We start from the raw sequence: 12740 nt of genomic DNA, 5'->3' as shown, positions 1-12740 counted from the left end.
GCTTCGAGTAAGCTGGTGCACGCGGAACCAGTCTCGCTCGGTTTCCTCTGCAGAGCTCTCGTCGACTTCTACCTCTAACTTCGCCAACATTGGCCGCTTCGCCGTAGATTGGAACCTTCAACCTACCAGACAACCTAATATACCATCAGGTCTACTTCATGGCAGGTATGCAGAACACACGCTTATATCATAAGGTGTGCTTTTTATTTGATTCCATAACGATGCGTCTCGACAACTCGTCATCCATGCTAGAAGAATGCGTCAATCTCGGAACCACCGGCGACAAAGCTCCTCATGCATCCTCCTCCCCGTAGGCGGAGAAAGCAGTCAAGTGATGGAGTGGACCTCGAAGCCACATTCTCCTAAATCAGCCACAGAGCTTCCGGCGCCTGTCCAGCCTCGTAGTGGCAGCGCATGACCGTGTTCCTGCTCGCCGGTCATTTCGTCGAACACCTGGATCGCCGAGGCAAAGAGCTTCTTTGCCAGGGCGGTGTGAACGAACTTGCCGCAGCGAACGAATAGGAAGTGAATGCGTTCTGCTCACCGTCCCTCGAGAATAAGTAAGCACAAATTGGTCGATTTCGCAACCATTTTTTCGAGTTAGTTCAGGCACCCAGTGGGAGGCGGTAAGCGTATAGCGAGGTTTCCAGATATTCGACGTGACGTCATTCAATCGGGGCCGGATCAAACCGGTCCGACCCAATTGCATAAGAAAAAAGCCCGACCGCCATCCGAGAACGGGCCGCAGATTCTAACAGGCTGGGCCCATAACGAAGCAGAAGGTCTGCACACCTTTCAAATCCTTACCGCAAGCCACCCGGTGCCTAAACTGCCTCCAAAAAAATTAAATCTTGGCAAAATCATTAAATTTACGTCATCTTATTCTGACATACGGTGATCAGACTCCAGTTACACAATTAAGCTTCATGCAACAGTGATAGCGCGATGAAAGCGGTTCACGCTGAACCTTTCTCTCTCGGCCTACACGAGGATAAACCCTCCTCTGCAGAGCTCTCGGCCGCTTCTGCCTCTCGTTCCACCTCCTCCACCCTGGCCAAGTACTTCGCCGCCATTGGCTGTTTCCACCCATGGGAGCCATACGCCATGATCGCACAAGTCCGGGAGACGATATCCGTCACAGATAACTCGTCAAAAGATGCTCTCGCTTCTCCAATGGCTCCACAGTTGGCACACATATGAACAAGAGAACACCATCGTGTCATTGCTCTGCTATCCTCGGAGAATGTCCGCCACTATGTCAACCTCCAAGCATCCAAATGTGGCAAACGTGCTGACGATTGCAGACTTCGTGAATCCTCCTTCCCGTACGCGAGAAGAGCACATCTTTTCATCTCCGTAAACAGCTACATAAGCTTCCGACGCCAGTCCAGTGTTACGGTGGCACGGTCATGACCATGTTCCCGCACGTCCTGTACGTACAGGTCATTGCGTCGACAAGCTGCGACGCCGGCGCATGAAAGCAAAGCGACGGCGTTTCGCGTCGCACACGCTTACCAAAGAGCTTCGAATGACGAAGGCAGGAGAGAAACCAGACTTCATTAGGCCGCCGTGAATGGACTCGCAATGGCGGCGATAGCTTTCCTAAGCCAACCGAATAAGATGTGGTTTCGAGAGCTTCGATGATGCCCGACATTCTCGGCAACAGCTACTATAACTCTCGAGTCTGCTCACCATTCGTGAGACTAAGACGACGCAATTTGGACGATTTCGCAAGGATTTGGTTTTTTTTGGAGGCAGTTCATGCACCCAGTCGGAGGCGGTAAGAATACCGTCAGTCTCCAGATCCTCAACGTCCTTCGTATCCAACCCTGGTCCAACTAGTTCGGCCCATTCGTATCAGAAATGCCCGATCGCTACCCCAACCCGGGCCGTGAGTTCAAACAAGCTGGGCCGATAGGATCTGGAAACCTCTTCGGAAGCTTACCGCAAGCCACAGGGCGCTTGAACTGCCTCCAAAAAAATTAAATCTTGGCAAAATCATCAAATTTACGTTATCTTATTCTGACCTGCGGTGATCAGACTCTAGTAACTTGCTAAAGCACTGAAGCTTCGTGCAACAGTAACAGCGTGGAGAAAGCTCGTGCGCGTCGAATCCATCTCGCTCGGCCGACACAATGACATCCTCTTCTGCACTGCAGAGCTCTCATCGGCTTCTACCTCCTCCTCCTCCTCCTCCTCCACCCACGCCGAGTACGTAGATTTGAACCTTCAACCCACTAGAGACGTAAGGTGCTCGACCAAATGCGCCTACGAAGTCGATTTGTTCGTTGTTTTTGCCTACTTAGAAGTGTGCATGGAATTCCCTCCTTCAAAAGGTGATGTATTGTTTCCAATGTTTTGCCCACTTAATGAACGCTCTTACTCCAAATCTGGACCAAGATTGATCCGGCAAACGTGATCATCTCCTGATGCATCCTCCATCACATAGAGCGGAGAAAGCAGTCACGTACGTGATGGAACGGGGCTCAAAACCACACCATTTCATCTCCTTACTACGCCGGTGCAGTCTCATAGTGGCAGGGCGTGACCGTGTTCCTGCACGCCGCCTCCGTGCCGGTCATTTCGTCAAACAGCTGGAACGCGAACGCAGAGCAAAGCGACGGCACCGACCAAAGAGCTTTAAATGACAGCGTCCAGGAGATGAACCCGGCTTCATCAGGAAGGGGTGATAGAACTGGTAGTGGCGAGAGCTTTCGGAAGCCAACGATCGGACGAGGTCTTCGACGATGCCTGTGATCCCCTGGCAAAGACGGTGCCGCACTGTCATTGATACATGAGTGAAGTAATACTGGAGTCTCGTTACCTTTAGTGCGAATAAGACGTTGCAGTTTGGACGATTTCGCAACGATTTAATTCTTTTGGAGGCAGTTCATGCACCCAGCGGGAGGCAGCGGTAAGAGAACCGGAGAGTCTTCGGATCTTCGACGTCCCCCGAATCGCACCCAACCGCGGCCGCGGGTTCGACAGGCCGGCATCATTAAGAAGCATAAGGTATGGAAACCGATTTGTAAGCTTACCGCCAGCCACCGAGTGCCTGAACTGCCTCCAAAAAAAAATAAATCTTGTCAAAATTGTCCAATTGATGTTGTCTTATTCTGACTGGCGGTGATCAGGCTCTTCTGCTGTCTGAAATAATTATGATTCCTGCAACAGTAATAATAGCGCGGATCACCCGTGAAGTGCTCGACGAAATGCACCTACGAACTTGCCTTTTCTCTCGTTGCAAGACGATGTCTCGTTTTCATTGTTTCACCCAGTTACTAATGCTGTGACATTGAACAAAGCTTAGCTGTGTCATGGAGTGGGGTTTAGATCACGAAAGAAGCTCTGAAGCCTTGGCAGAGCTTACATCTTTGGATGGTTAGAATGATTGGAAGGATATAGTGAGCGCAGCATGCTACCCATGCGGGCATTTCGTCGAACAGCATGATCGCCGACGCAAAGCGACGGCATGGTGCCGACCACGGACGTAAGGAGAGGCTGGCGTCAATGATACTGCCGTTAGGAGAGCTTCTTCGATGATGCCCGAGAGCTTCTTCGATGATGCCCGAGAGCTTCGTATGACGGGCGTCGTGTCAGTGTTAATTATGTCGACATAATGTGACAGGTTTTCTGTGAAGCGGCCATGGCGAATACATTGGCACTACAGTCTGCTCGCTGCAAACAGAATACGATAAAAATAGTCGGATGATTCAGCGACGTTTTAATTGTTTTGTTTTTTGGAGGCGGTAAAGATCTTCCATGTCTTTCTATATGGATGGGGTCGGGCCTTGGCATCCTTGCGGGAAACGAGGCAGATACCATTTGCGCGGCAGAGCCCAAATAGAAGAGGAAATCTGGAAACCCAGTATTAGTCTTTACCGGCAGAAATTGGGTGCATAAACAGCCCAAAAATATAATAAATCCTGACAAAATCATCCAATTTACGTCATACAACCCTTTAAAAGTACGAAATTATGGTTTTTTTTAAATATTAATTTACCCAATTTAAGCTGAATTTTCCTTAACTTTAGGATTAAAAACCACTTAAATATTATTGTAAAATATTTTTTTTGAGATTTTAAGGATATTAAAATATACTACATACAAGTGGAATATTAGATGTATGCCATAATCAAAGTCAAAATGGTATTCCTATTCTGCCCTATAAAATAACGAGGGTAAGTCTTTGTCATTTGGAAGGATTCCAGAAAGAAAACTATTCGTGGAGTTATTTACTAATCCTTTTTACCTTTTTGATTTCTCCTAAACATAATCATGAAGAATGAATTATGAATTTTTTTAATCTATTATTCTTTCTCATTTGTTAGCAACATTTGCTTTATGTGACGATAAAGTAAGATAAATACTGTTTAAAAAATAATACAAAAACATGGATACATGAAAATTTTCTAAAATCAATAAATTGCTGCAATGTTCAAGAACAGCAATATTTGAAAAAGAAGACATGGGTCATCCCATATCAGAAAGGTGACCAATTTATCTACTGTACATCTTGTTCATAATGAGACATTGAACCTTTGTGTTGCTTGATAGGAAAGAGAAGAAATGCCAAAATTTTGGCAAGACAATACCCGTGGCAATCAAAATCCTTGTTTCATCTCATAACAAGGAATCTCATTGACACTTTCATATTTTTCGATATAGAACATACAAGTGAAGCAAAAAGAACAAGCACTTGCAACCCAATCGGAAACATTGAAACAACCGAGAATCTAGGAAGGATCAGTGTACACAAACTTATCAAAACAAATAAGAAGTCAATGGAGAATCTGGTCCTATGGGATCACAAAGTCAAACTTTGAGTTATTGTGCTAAATATAACAAATTCATAGATAGTAGCCAACATTTGGGCAAAAAATGTCTAACTTCAGGCTTTTTAGGCAGTTTTTTCAGGAACAACACCAATGGCTACTTTTGACATGGACAGTTTAAGGACACATTCTTTTCTTTTATTGGAGTGCTTTGATTGGTATTTGCTAGAATTGGATGGTGAGTTCCTCAAGTCTCCTCCCCTTCAAACCTTTAAATTAGTTTTGCTGCACAAGTTCATGTATAGCTTTCTCCCCCTCTTCCTCTATTCTTCTTCTTTCTTCTTCTGCTCATTATAATCTTTCTCCATGATCAGGAGATGTGTCAAACTTTATCAGATTATCTTCCCAACATCATCCCCTGAAAAGATCAGGAGTTGTGTCAAGACCTCACTCAGGCTCTTGACCCAAAGGAATCACCACAGCAATGCATCTTCGTTTGCATGGGAAAAACCTTGCTCCGGGTGGATCAAGTTGAACTTTGACGGAGCTTCCAAGTGCAAATTCAGCAACGCCGGGTGTGCCGGGACCACGAAGGGCTGTTCATGCTGGGATACGCTGAATGCATTGGGGGGGCGACGAGCTCCGTTGCAGAGTTAGCTGCTTGCAAACGAGGCCTCAAGCTGGCCTTGCAGAACGGGTGGCATAGTATCTGGATCGAAGGCAATGCAAAGACGGTGTTGGATGTTTTCATGAACGAGGTGTGATTGAAGTCCAAGGAAGATCTAAGAATTGTGAGAGAGATTAGGGTGCTGATTCCACAGCTGAATGCCTTCAGTGTATCCCATATATACAGGCAAGGGAACAGAGTTGCTCATGAGTTTGCCAAGCTGGGATACCGATATCAAAAGCCACAAATTTAGCTTGACATTCCCCCCAATGAAGTACAGCGACTTCTTCACCATGATGCTGAATCTAAAGCCATTATTCTTAAGAAGTAGATTTCTCTAAAGATGCTTCCTGCATTTCAGTAAGATTAGTCTTGAGTCAAACTCGGTCGAGACCATCACATTAGAGATTGAACACTAATGTAAAACAAAAGTAACTTAAAAGATTAAGCTGTTAAGCTATGGGTGAAATTTTAATCATTTAGCTTTTTCAACCCTTAGCAATATATGGCTGTGATTTAATTTTCTTTCAATCTTCATCCTATACATAAATATTTTCCTAACATCTACTTGTTCATGTGTGAATTCATCTATCTTCCCCTTATCCATAGGTTTTAAGTCAATTATGATTTGACATATTATCTGGCTCACTTTGCTACAATTAACATCTAAATTTATTTTACTCATTTCTTTTATCAATCTTGGGTCTGATGAGTTTGAGCCAAACTAGGTCAAGACTACCATATATGAGATCGGATACTAATGAGAACAATGTGCTATTAAGTTATAACTCAAACATAACTAAATATTACCCATTTCTTCAAATCCTTAGAAATGTGAAACTATTATTTAGTCTTTATCCAATCTTTATCTCACATATGAATATTTTTCTAATAGTATATTACCTAGTTGAAGAGGACGCAATGCCTTCAAGAGAATCCTGCTTCCAAAGAGTTTACTTGAGATTTTGAACTTAGTTAAAATCAAACAAAACTTACAAGGGGTAATTCAATAGATTTTTAAGCACTTATGCAACCTCTATTGCATTGTGCTTTAGTAGATTAGATTTCGAATGCTACTACTCAAACACCTCAATGCCATAGATCTTCCAATCATATCTGTCTACAAGTGTGTATGGGAAGGTATTGAAAAGTTCCATGTGCAAGAAATCTCACCTACCATCATGATCATTATATCCACCACCACCAAATGCTGCCAGGAGCATTACTCTTAACAAAAAATTACAGTCATCTCCACTGCTGACATTTTCACCACCATAAGCATAAATTCACATGTTAGTTGGACAAATAGAGGAGGGACAACTCTGAAATTTGAAATATTACACATTTTTATATTTTTTATGGAGAATAAATTGGAAAACAAAGATGAAATTAAACGCATCCTAAATGCTTCTTGGGTATCATAAGCTATTACTCTAATCGAACCCTCTGTCCCACACCAGCAAATCAGCATACCGGTCTTCTTACATAGCCCAGATGATTGTAGGTTTTGCTCCCTGAGCAGAGAGGATATCAACCATGTGTTTCTAATGTGGCTTTTCCTTACAGATACAGAGATCCATTTTCGATGTTTCTAATACATTTGATGAACCTGCTAACTTCAGTTCCTTCTGGAATAACGAGACAAGAAGACATTTTATCAAGAATCATCAATTTGTTAAGATATAAATCAATATATTATGGTTCATCTAATGACTTAAACTTTTAAATGATATGATGATAGTAAAAAAATAGATATGGAATGTTCAAATCATATCTATGCATGCATTAAAAGGGAAAATGTGTCTCTTTGACTCTCACGTGCTTTGTTTGAGTCAGTCTACCACCGTTATGTGAGGATGAGCATTAAGAATATAGCTCATAAAATCATGTCTCAAATACTGGATTAAATTTTTAGATGAAACAACAAATGTAGCTTAAGAGGCTTGAGAAAAAGAAAAAGATGAATCGTTACTAACCTGGCGAGTAAGTAAGAAGTCAGTCTTGACATGCTCTCTTTGTCATGTTCACATGATAGATCCAAAGAGCTCTCTCTTCATCTGTTCAATGTGGTTTCTCTATTTTGCAATCGGCAAATTGCTTTCACCACGCTCCACTTTCCAATATATTCAGTATATTGCTATCCTGTCCTTCAAGAAAAAGTATCAACTGCTAAGAACTGAAACCAGATCTCATTACTCTTTTTTTTTTTGGTAGAAAAACTAGAAATATTTACTTTGTTCAAAAACCATAACTTTGCATGTAGAATTCCCTCATCTGCTGCCAACTTTCTTCCACCAGGATAAGAGACATGCTGCTAAAAGGTACTCGTGCACATCCATTAGTCCCACTTATGACTGAAACCTAGTCCCTTTGTTTAATGCACAAGGAGAGGCATGTTACCTGGTCTTCATCACTGAGAAATTGCACAAAAATCATGGACATGCCAGGACACCATATCTGCTTCCGCTCGCCAACAAACTACCTTTATCTTGGGTTAGTAATTTGAGTCAAATGGTTCGATCCTCCTAGGTCATGGCAGTCTTAGCTGCATTTCCTCAAACAAATGAAGTGCTGCATTTCTTCAAACAACTTGAAGCCCAACTCCGCCTGACCACACACGCGACAGACACATGTATAAATGAAGTGCTGCATTTCCTCGAACGACTTCAAGTCCAACCCCACCTGACCACACACGACATACATATATATATCATTGAGGTGCCACATTTCCTCGAACACCTTCAAGGCCAACCCCACCTGACCACACGGCATAAATGTTAAGGTGCCTCGAACACCTTCAAGCCCAACTCTCACTCGACCACACATGGCGCACATTTTTATCAATGAAGCGCCGCATTTCCTCGAACAACTTCAAGCCCAACGCCACCTGACCACAGACGGCATATATATTTATCGATGCAGTGCCGCAAGCATATCAATCAAGAGTCCTGGAGAACACAGTCATCTTGATGCCGTTGCTCCTCAAGTGGCCATGGCAGCAATTCCCCTGCCCCAAGGGCCCTCCACAGAACGAGGTTGCGCCCCACGCTGCCGCGCACAAACATGCGGTTACTTCCCAGAGTGGGTAAATGACGGCACTTTGACTTCACAAGTCAAACGGCTCCACCAGGCCATTAATGACGCCACAACCCTCACCGACTGGTCACTCTCCGGTGATCTTACCACGACCTTATGATATCATCATTAATGATATTAATAATGTACATTATATCGTTATCGAACAGAAATCTTTAAAAATCTATCATGCAAAATCTTCTTGCCGATATAGAATTTATATTCGGTCAGACTAATTTTTGTGGCTTCGATTTTGATCATTCATATGAATTGTTTTTCAATTTCATAATAATTATTCTCAATACAAAAGATCAATTTTTAGTAATTTGAATTTCGGTCAATGCAACCTTATTTTAATAAATTATTTTTTTTAAAAATTGTCACATAATAATGAATAAAATACTGAAACACAGGGGTAAGTTAAGAAGACGGTGATTGGATCTGGCTGACCAATAACTATGCCGGTGCCACCGCAGCCATCCACCCACCGAATCTCTCTCAGTCTCTCGCTCTCTTAAAAGAAGGTTACCGGACTCCAAAACTGACCGTTGAGCTTACGAAGCCCAGCGCAGTGGCTTCTTTTCCGTACCCCCGGTGGCGCGATTCATACCTCTGCGATCTGGTCCCCCGCCGGCGATTGAGAAGGAGCAGGACTCTGGTAGCCGATCTGGGAGGTGTTCGCCATGGCGTTAGCCGAAGTCAAGGCGGGGGCGGAGGGGAAGGGGTGGGGGATTTTCCGGCTGCCTTTCTTCGGCGGCGGGGGTGGAGGTGATGGAGGATCGTCGTCCAACTCTTCGTCGACGTTCATTTTGACGCATAACCACCATTACCGATCGTCGGGGCAGTTGGAGGGAGGGGCGGCGGCGGCGCAGGCCGGAAGGCGCAGCTCCGGCGCCAGCTCGGTCTCGTCGGTTGCCAGGTCGCTGCTGCCCACCAGACGCCGCCTTCGGCTCGATCCGCCCACCAAGCTCTACTTCCCTTGTGAGTGCTTGCTCTGGTAACTATTTCATGGGTTCTTGTTGTCGGATTTTTCAATCTTTTTTCGTTAGATGTCGTTTGAAGCTTAGAAAGGAGTGATCTTTTTCTCTTTTTTATTGGGTGTTCGCGGATCTCGAGACTTTTTGGGGGCTGAATTGGCCAAAAATTGTGGCTTTTGCTTCTGATTTGGGCCCTTCTTTCTCGTAAAAGTACTTTTGGTGGCTACTGTTTAAATTTAGGTAATAAAAGGTGGATTAACTTCTAAATTTGTAGATTTGTTCTTTCGATCCATTATCTCAGATGCGAGTTATGGAGATTCAAAGTACCCTAACTTTGGGTCTCTTTCTATGGATCGTAATACAATTTAGACATATTACACCATTAAATTCTGTAGTTTTACAGCAAAGTTGTTTTCTTTTTCTCTCCTGGGATACCAATTTCTGATTGTTATAGCCATTTGCTAATTCGATACTTTCTTATGATCTGTTGTTATAATATTAATTGCTGTAATATTAGGCTTCCTTTTCTGTCTCTCGTTAACCTTGGTTGTTACAGAATGATTCAGTTGCTTAGGTTTGGGTTTTGACGTTTGCTTCTTTCCCCTAAAACTTTATGCCTGATTACCTGACAAAAGGTTCTTTAATGTGTTCAAGTAAACAGATTGTAGTATGGTTTTCTACCGTTGGATATTAGTCAATAAGGTTGCTCCTTTTTTCTTGTCTGTGTTATGCTTTTGAGTATTGTTTTTTTTCCTTATGTTATTCTAATGTCTTCTTGTTTGGCCAACAAAAACTGTGATGGTCTAATGAAATTAAATATAGCTTCTGCTTCTAGTTTGAGAATTCTTTTTGAGAAGCTGTCTGTCAGAGAATATATGCCGGGGTGTTCTGTGATTAACCTTCTAGTTTATATGGTTTCTTTGTTGAAGATGAACCTGGAAAACAGGTGCGAAGTGCAATCAGGATTAAGAACACCAGCAAGTCGCATGTGGCATTTAAGGTGTGTGCGATCTTTCATCTTATTCTAGCTATTACCTGTTTTCTGACTTATTTCTAAGTAGTAATACACAGTCTTCAGCTTAATATATGTTCTTTGTAATAATTAATTCTTCTAAAAGATTTTTTATGTTTTTCATTGAGCATGATGTTTCTGTTTGAAATATCAACTAAAGTTACAATGGCCTACCTTTTTCCATGTTTCTTTTACTTTTTCTAAAATATTCTTGGGCAAATTTTGATTATTCTAAGTGGATTTAGTTTCAAACAACTGCACCAAAGAGCTGTTTCATGCGTCCTCCTGGAGGTATACTCTCCCCAGGGGAGAGTATCATTGCTACTGGTAAATTTTTTTTCCTCCTTATGTTATTCTTAAATGATTTCTCTAACGGATGCAATAATCAGCTCATATCGAGGATGTACTTTTTAAAAAAAACTTCCACCCCGGTGGCAGTTTTCAAGTTTGTTGAGCAACCAGAGAATAATGAAAAGCCAATGAATCAAAAGAGCAAGGTTAAGTTCAAGATTGTTAGCTTGAAGGTGAATGGTCCTATGGAATATGTACCAGAGCTAGTAAGTCTATTTTTATCTCTTCCTTTCAGCTTGATTCCATATGTCTGTTTCTCTATGGCTGAGCTTGTGTTCCATTTTGCCAAAACTTGAAATTTTAGTTTAATCTAAATCAACTCATCATTAAATATGAAAATTTGGCTGGTTTTAACTGGATATGGCTTAATCCATTTTGGGTCTCATTTCACCAGTCTATTAAAAGTTTAATACAGAATATCTTTTTCTAGAGCAACTCTTCCAGAGGATTCTATCATTCAATTTTTTTTTCCACTGTTGCTTCAAATGTGTGGTTATGTTGAAATCAAGAAAAAAAAAGCATCCATGGTTATGTTGAAATTCTATGCTCTTCCACACCATGGAGGATATCTCTACTAACTTATTAGCTATTTTAGTTATCTAGTGATACACTATGTTCGGAGCCCCTTCTAGTTATCTAACAAATTCATATTTCAGCAAACCTTGGTGTAACATGGAAAAATAAATGTGAACAATGTGAAGTAATGCAATTATTTAAGTGCACAGATATGTGATAAACTTATGGACTTTATATTACAAACTTTATCATGAGAAATATCATCTACCTATTTCATAAGTGAATAGTGTGTTCAATTTGAGTATATTTTTTATATTTTCATTTTTTATCACACAGGTGTATAGAACACAGAACTGTTTGTCCATCCAAAAGTTCTTTTTGTTTCAGAATTCTGTTGAGTATGTTGAAAATTCTATGAGAGTACCAGAGCTTCTCAAAAGTGCTCGATGAGAATGATGCTTTGTAATAGGCATCTTCACTCAGTTTATTAACTTAATGTCAAACCTGCAAATGTTCATCAGCTTTTTCTGTTTCTGTGCCAAAATGTCATGTGAAGCTATTGCTGTTATATACCTGTTCAACAGTTTGATGAGCAGAAAGATCAGGTTGCAGTAGAGCAAATTCTGAGGGTTGTCTTCCTGGACCCAGATCACCCCTGCCCTGTAAGCCAATCGCACACACAGTAATTGTTCTTATCATGGACTAGTAGATGACTTGTGGTGTAAATTGCAATATACTTTTTTGAAGCAAATGGAGAAGCTGAAGAGGCAACTGGCTGAGGCTGAGGCCGCACTGGAGGCACGCAAGAAGCCCCCTGAAGACACAAGTCCTCGGATTGTTGGAGGACTGGTTATTGATGAATGGGTAATACTCTTTTTCCTTGCTATTTGGCTTCTATGCATTTTCTACTTTCAAATGAGCATTTTTTCCAGTTCCCTTCCTTTTTATTTTCAGAAAGAAAGAAGAGAACGATATCTTGCTCAGCAGCAGCAGGTGGAAGGGGTTGATTCAGTTTGAAGTATGATTCCTTTTGTCGATGTAGCTCTTGTATCTTCTTTTGCATGTGTTGTATTGTATGATCTGTTTTGTTTAAGAGAAAGAACATGTCATTTGTCCCGCCATAATGTTCAAGACTGTGAGGAGGGCGAAATAATGGAGTTCACACATCATGATCTCTTTTGGATTTGGAAATATTGTACTTGAATGAGGATATCATGCCGTTGTAATGAGAATCAAATTGTGATGAGATCACAATAATGAAATCGATTTGCTTTTAAACACAAATCCTAAATAATCCCGATCATAAGTTACTCGAAAAGGACATTGAGATAACCGGACAAACTAGTGTACTATATACCCGTCCAGCT

The 12740-nt window shown here is 41.8% G+C and overlaps 1 protein-coding gene and 2 long non-coding RNA genes across 6 annotated transcripts; 2 read left to right on the top strand and 1 right to left on the bottom strand.

Moving 5' to 3' along the window:
- Positions 1-970: 970 nt before the first annotated feature.
- On the top strand, positions 971-3092 carry LOC135596617 (uncharacterized). Its single transcript, XR_010480978.1, has 2 exons — positions 971-2336; positions 2450-3092. It is a non-coding gene; the product is annotated as an uncharacterized LOC135596617 (long non-coding RNA).
- A 3625-nt stretch (positions 3093-6717) lies between these two features.
- LOC135597309 (uncharacterized) lies at positions 6718-8865 on the bottom strand. Its single transcript, XR_010481207.1, has 2 exons — positions 7419-8865; positions 6718-7070 (listed from the first exon to the last, which is right to left on the bottom strand). It is a non-coding gene; the product is annotated as an uncharacterized LOC135597309 (long non-coding RNA).
- Positions 8866-9031: 166 nt separating this feature from the next.
- On the top strand, positions 9032-12539 carry LOC135597308 (vesicle-associated protein 4-2-like). 4 transcript variants are annotated; one of them, XM_065090092.1, is made up of 7 exons: positions 9037-9498; positions 10424-10494; positions 10752-10833; positions 10945-11063; positions 11958-12035; positions 12121-12237; positions 12328-12539. In XM_065090092.1, exons 1-7 carry the CDS (start codon positions 9201-9203, stop codon positions 12388-12390), a joined length of 828 nt encoding a protein of 275 aa, XP_064946164.1. In that variant the 5' UTR covers positions 9037-9200; the 3' UTR covers positions 12391-12539. The 4 variants fall into 4 exon arrangements, 3 of the variants coding, with proteins under 3 accessions (XP_064946165.1, XP_064946163.1, XP_064946164.1); XR_010481206.1 differs by lacking the exon at positions 12328-12539 and having other exon boundaries at positions 9032-9498; positions 11710-12035; XM_065090093.1 differs by lacking the exon at positions 10752-10833 and having other exon boundaries at positions 9032-9498; positions 10896-11063.
- Positions 12540-12740: the final 201 nt, after the last annotated feature.

The sequence above is a fragment of the Musa acuminata genome, chromosome BXJ1-11, assembly GCF_036884655.1.
Source record: "Musa acuminata AAA Group cultivar baxijiao chromosome BXJ1-11, Cavendish_Baxijiao_AAA, whole genome shotgun sequence".
NCBI lineage: Eukaryota > Viridiplantae > Streptophyta > Magnoliopsida > Zingiberales > Musaceae > Musa > Musa acuminata.
The sequence above is the reverse complement of the archived record's forward strand: the minus strand, read 5'-3'. Positions and strand labels throughout refer to the sequence as shown.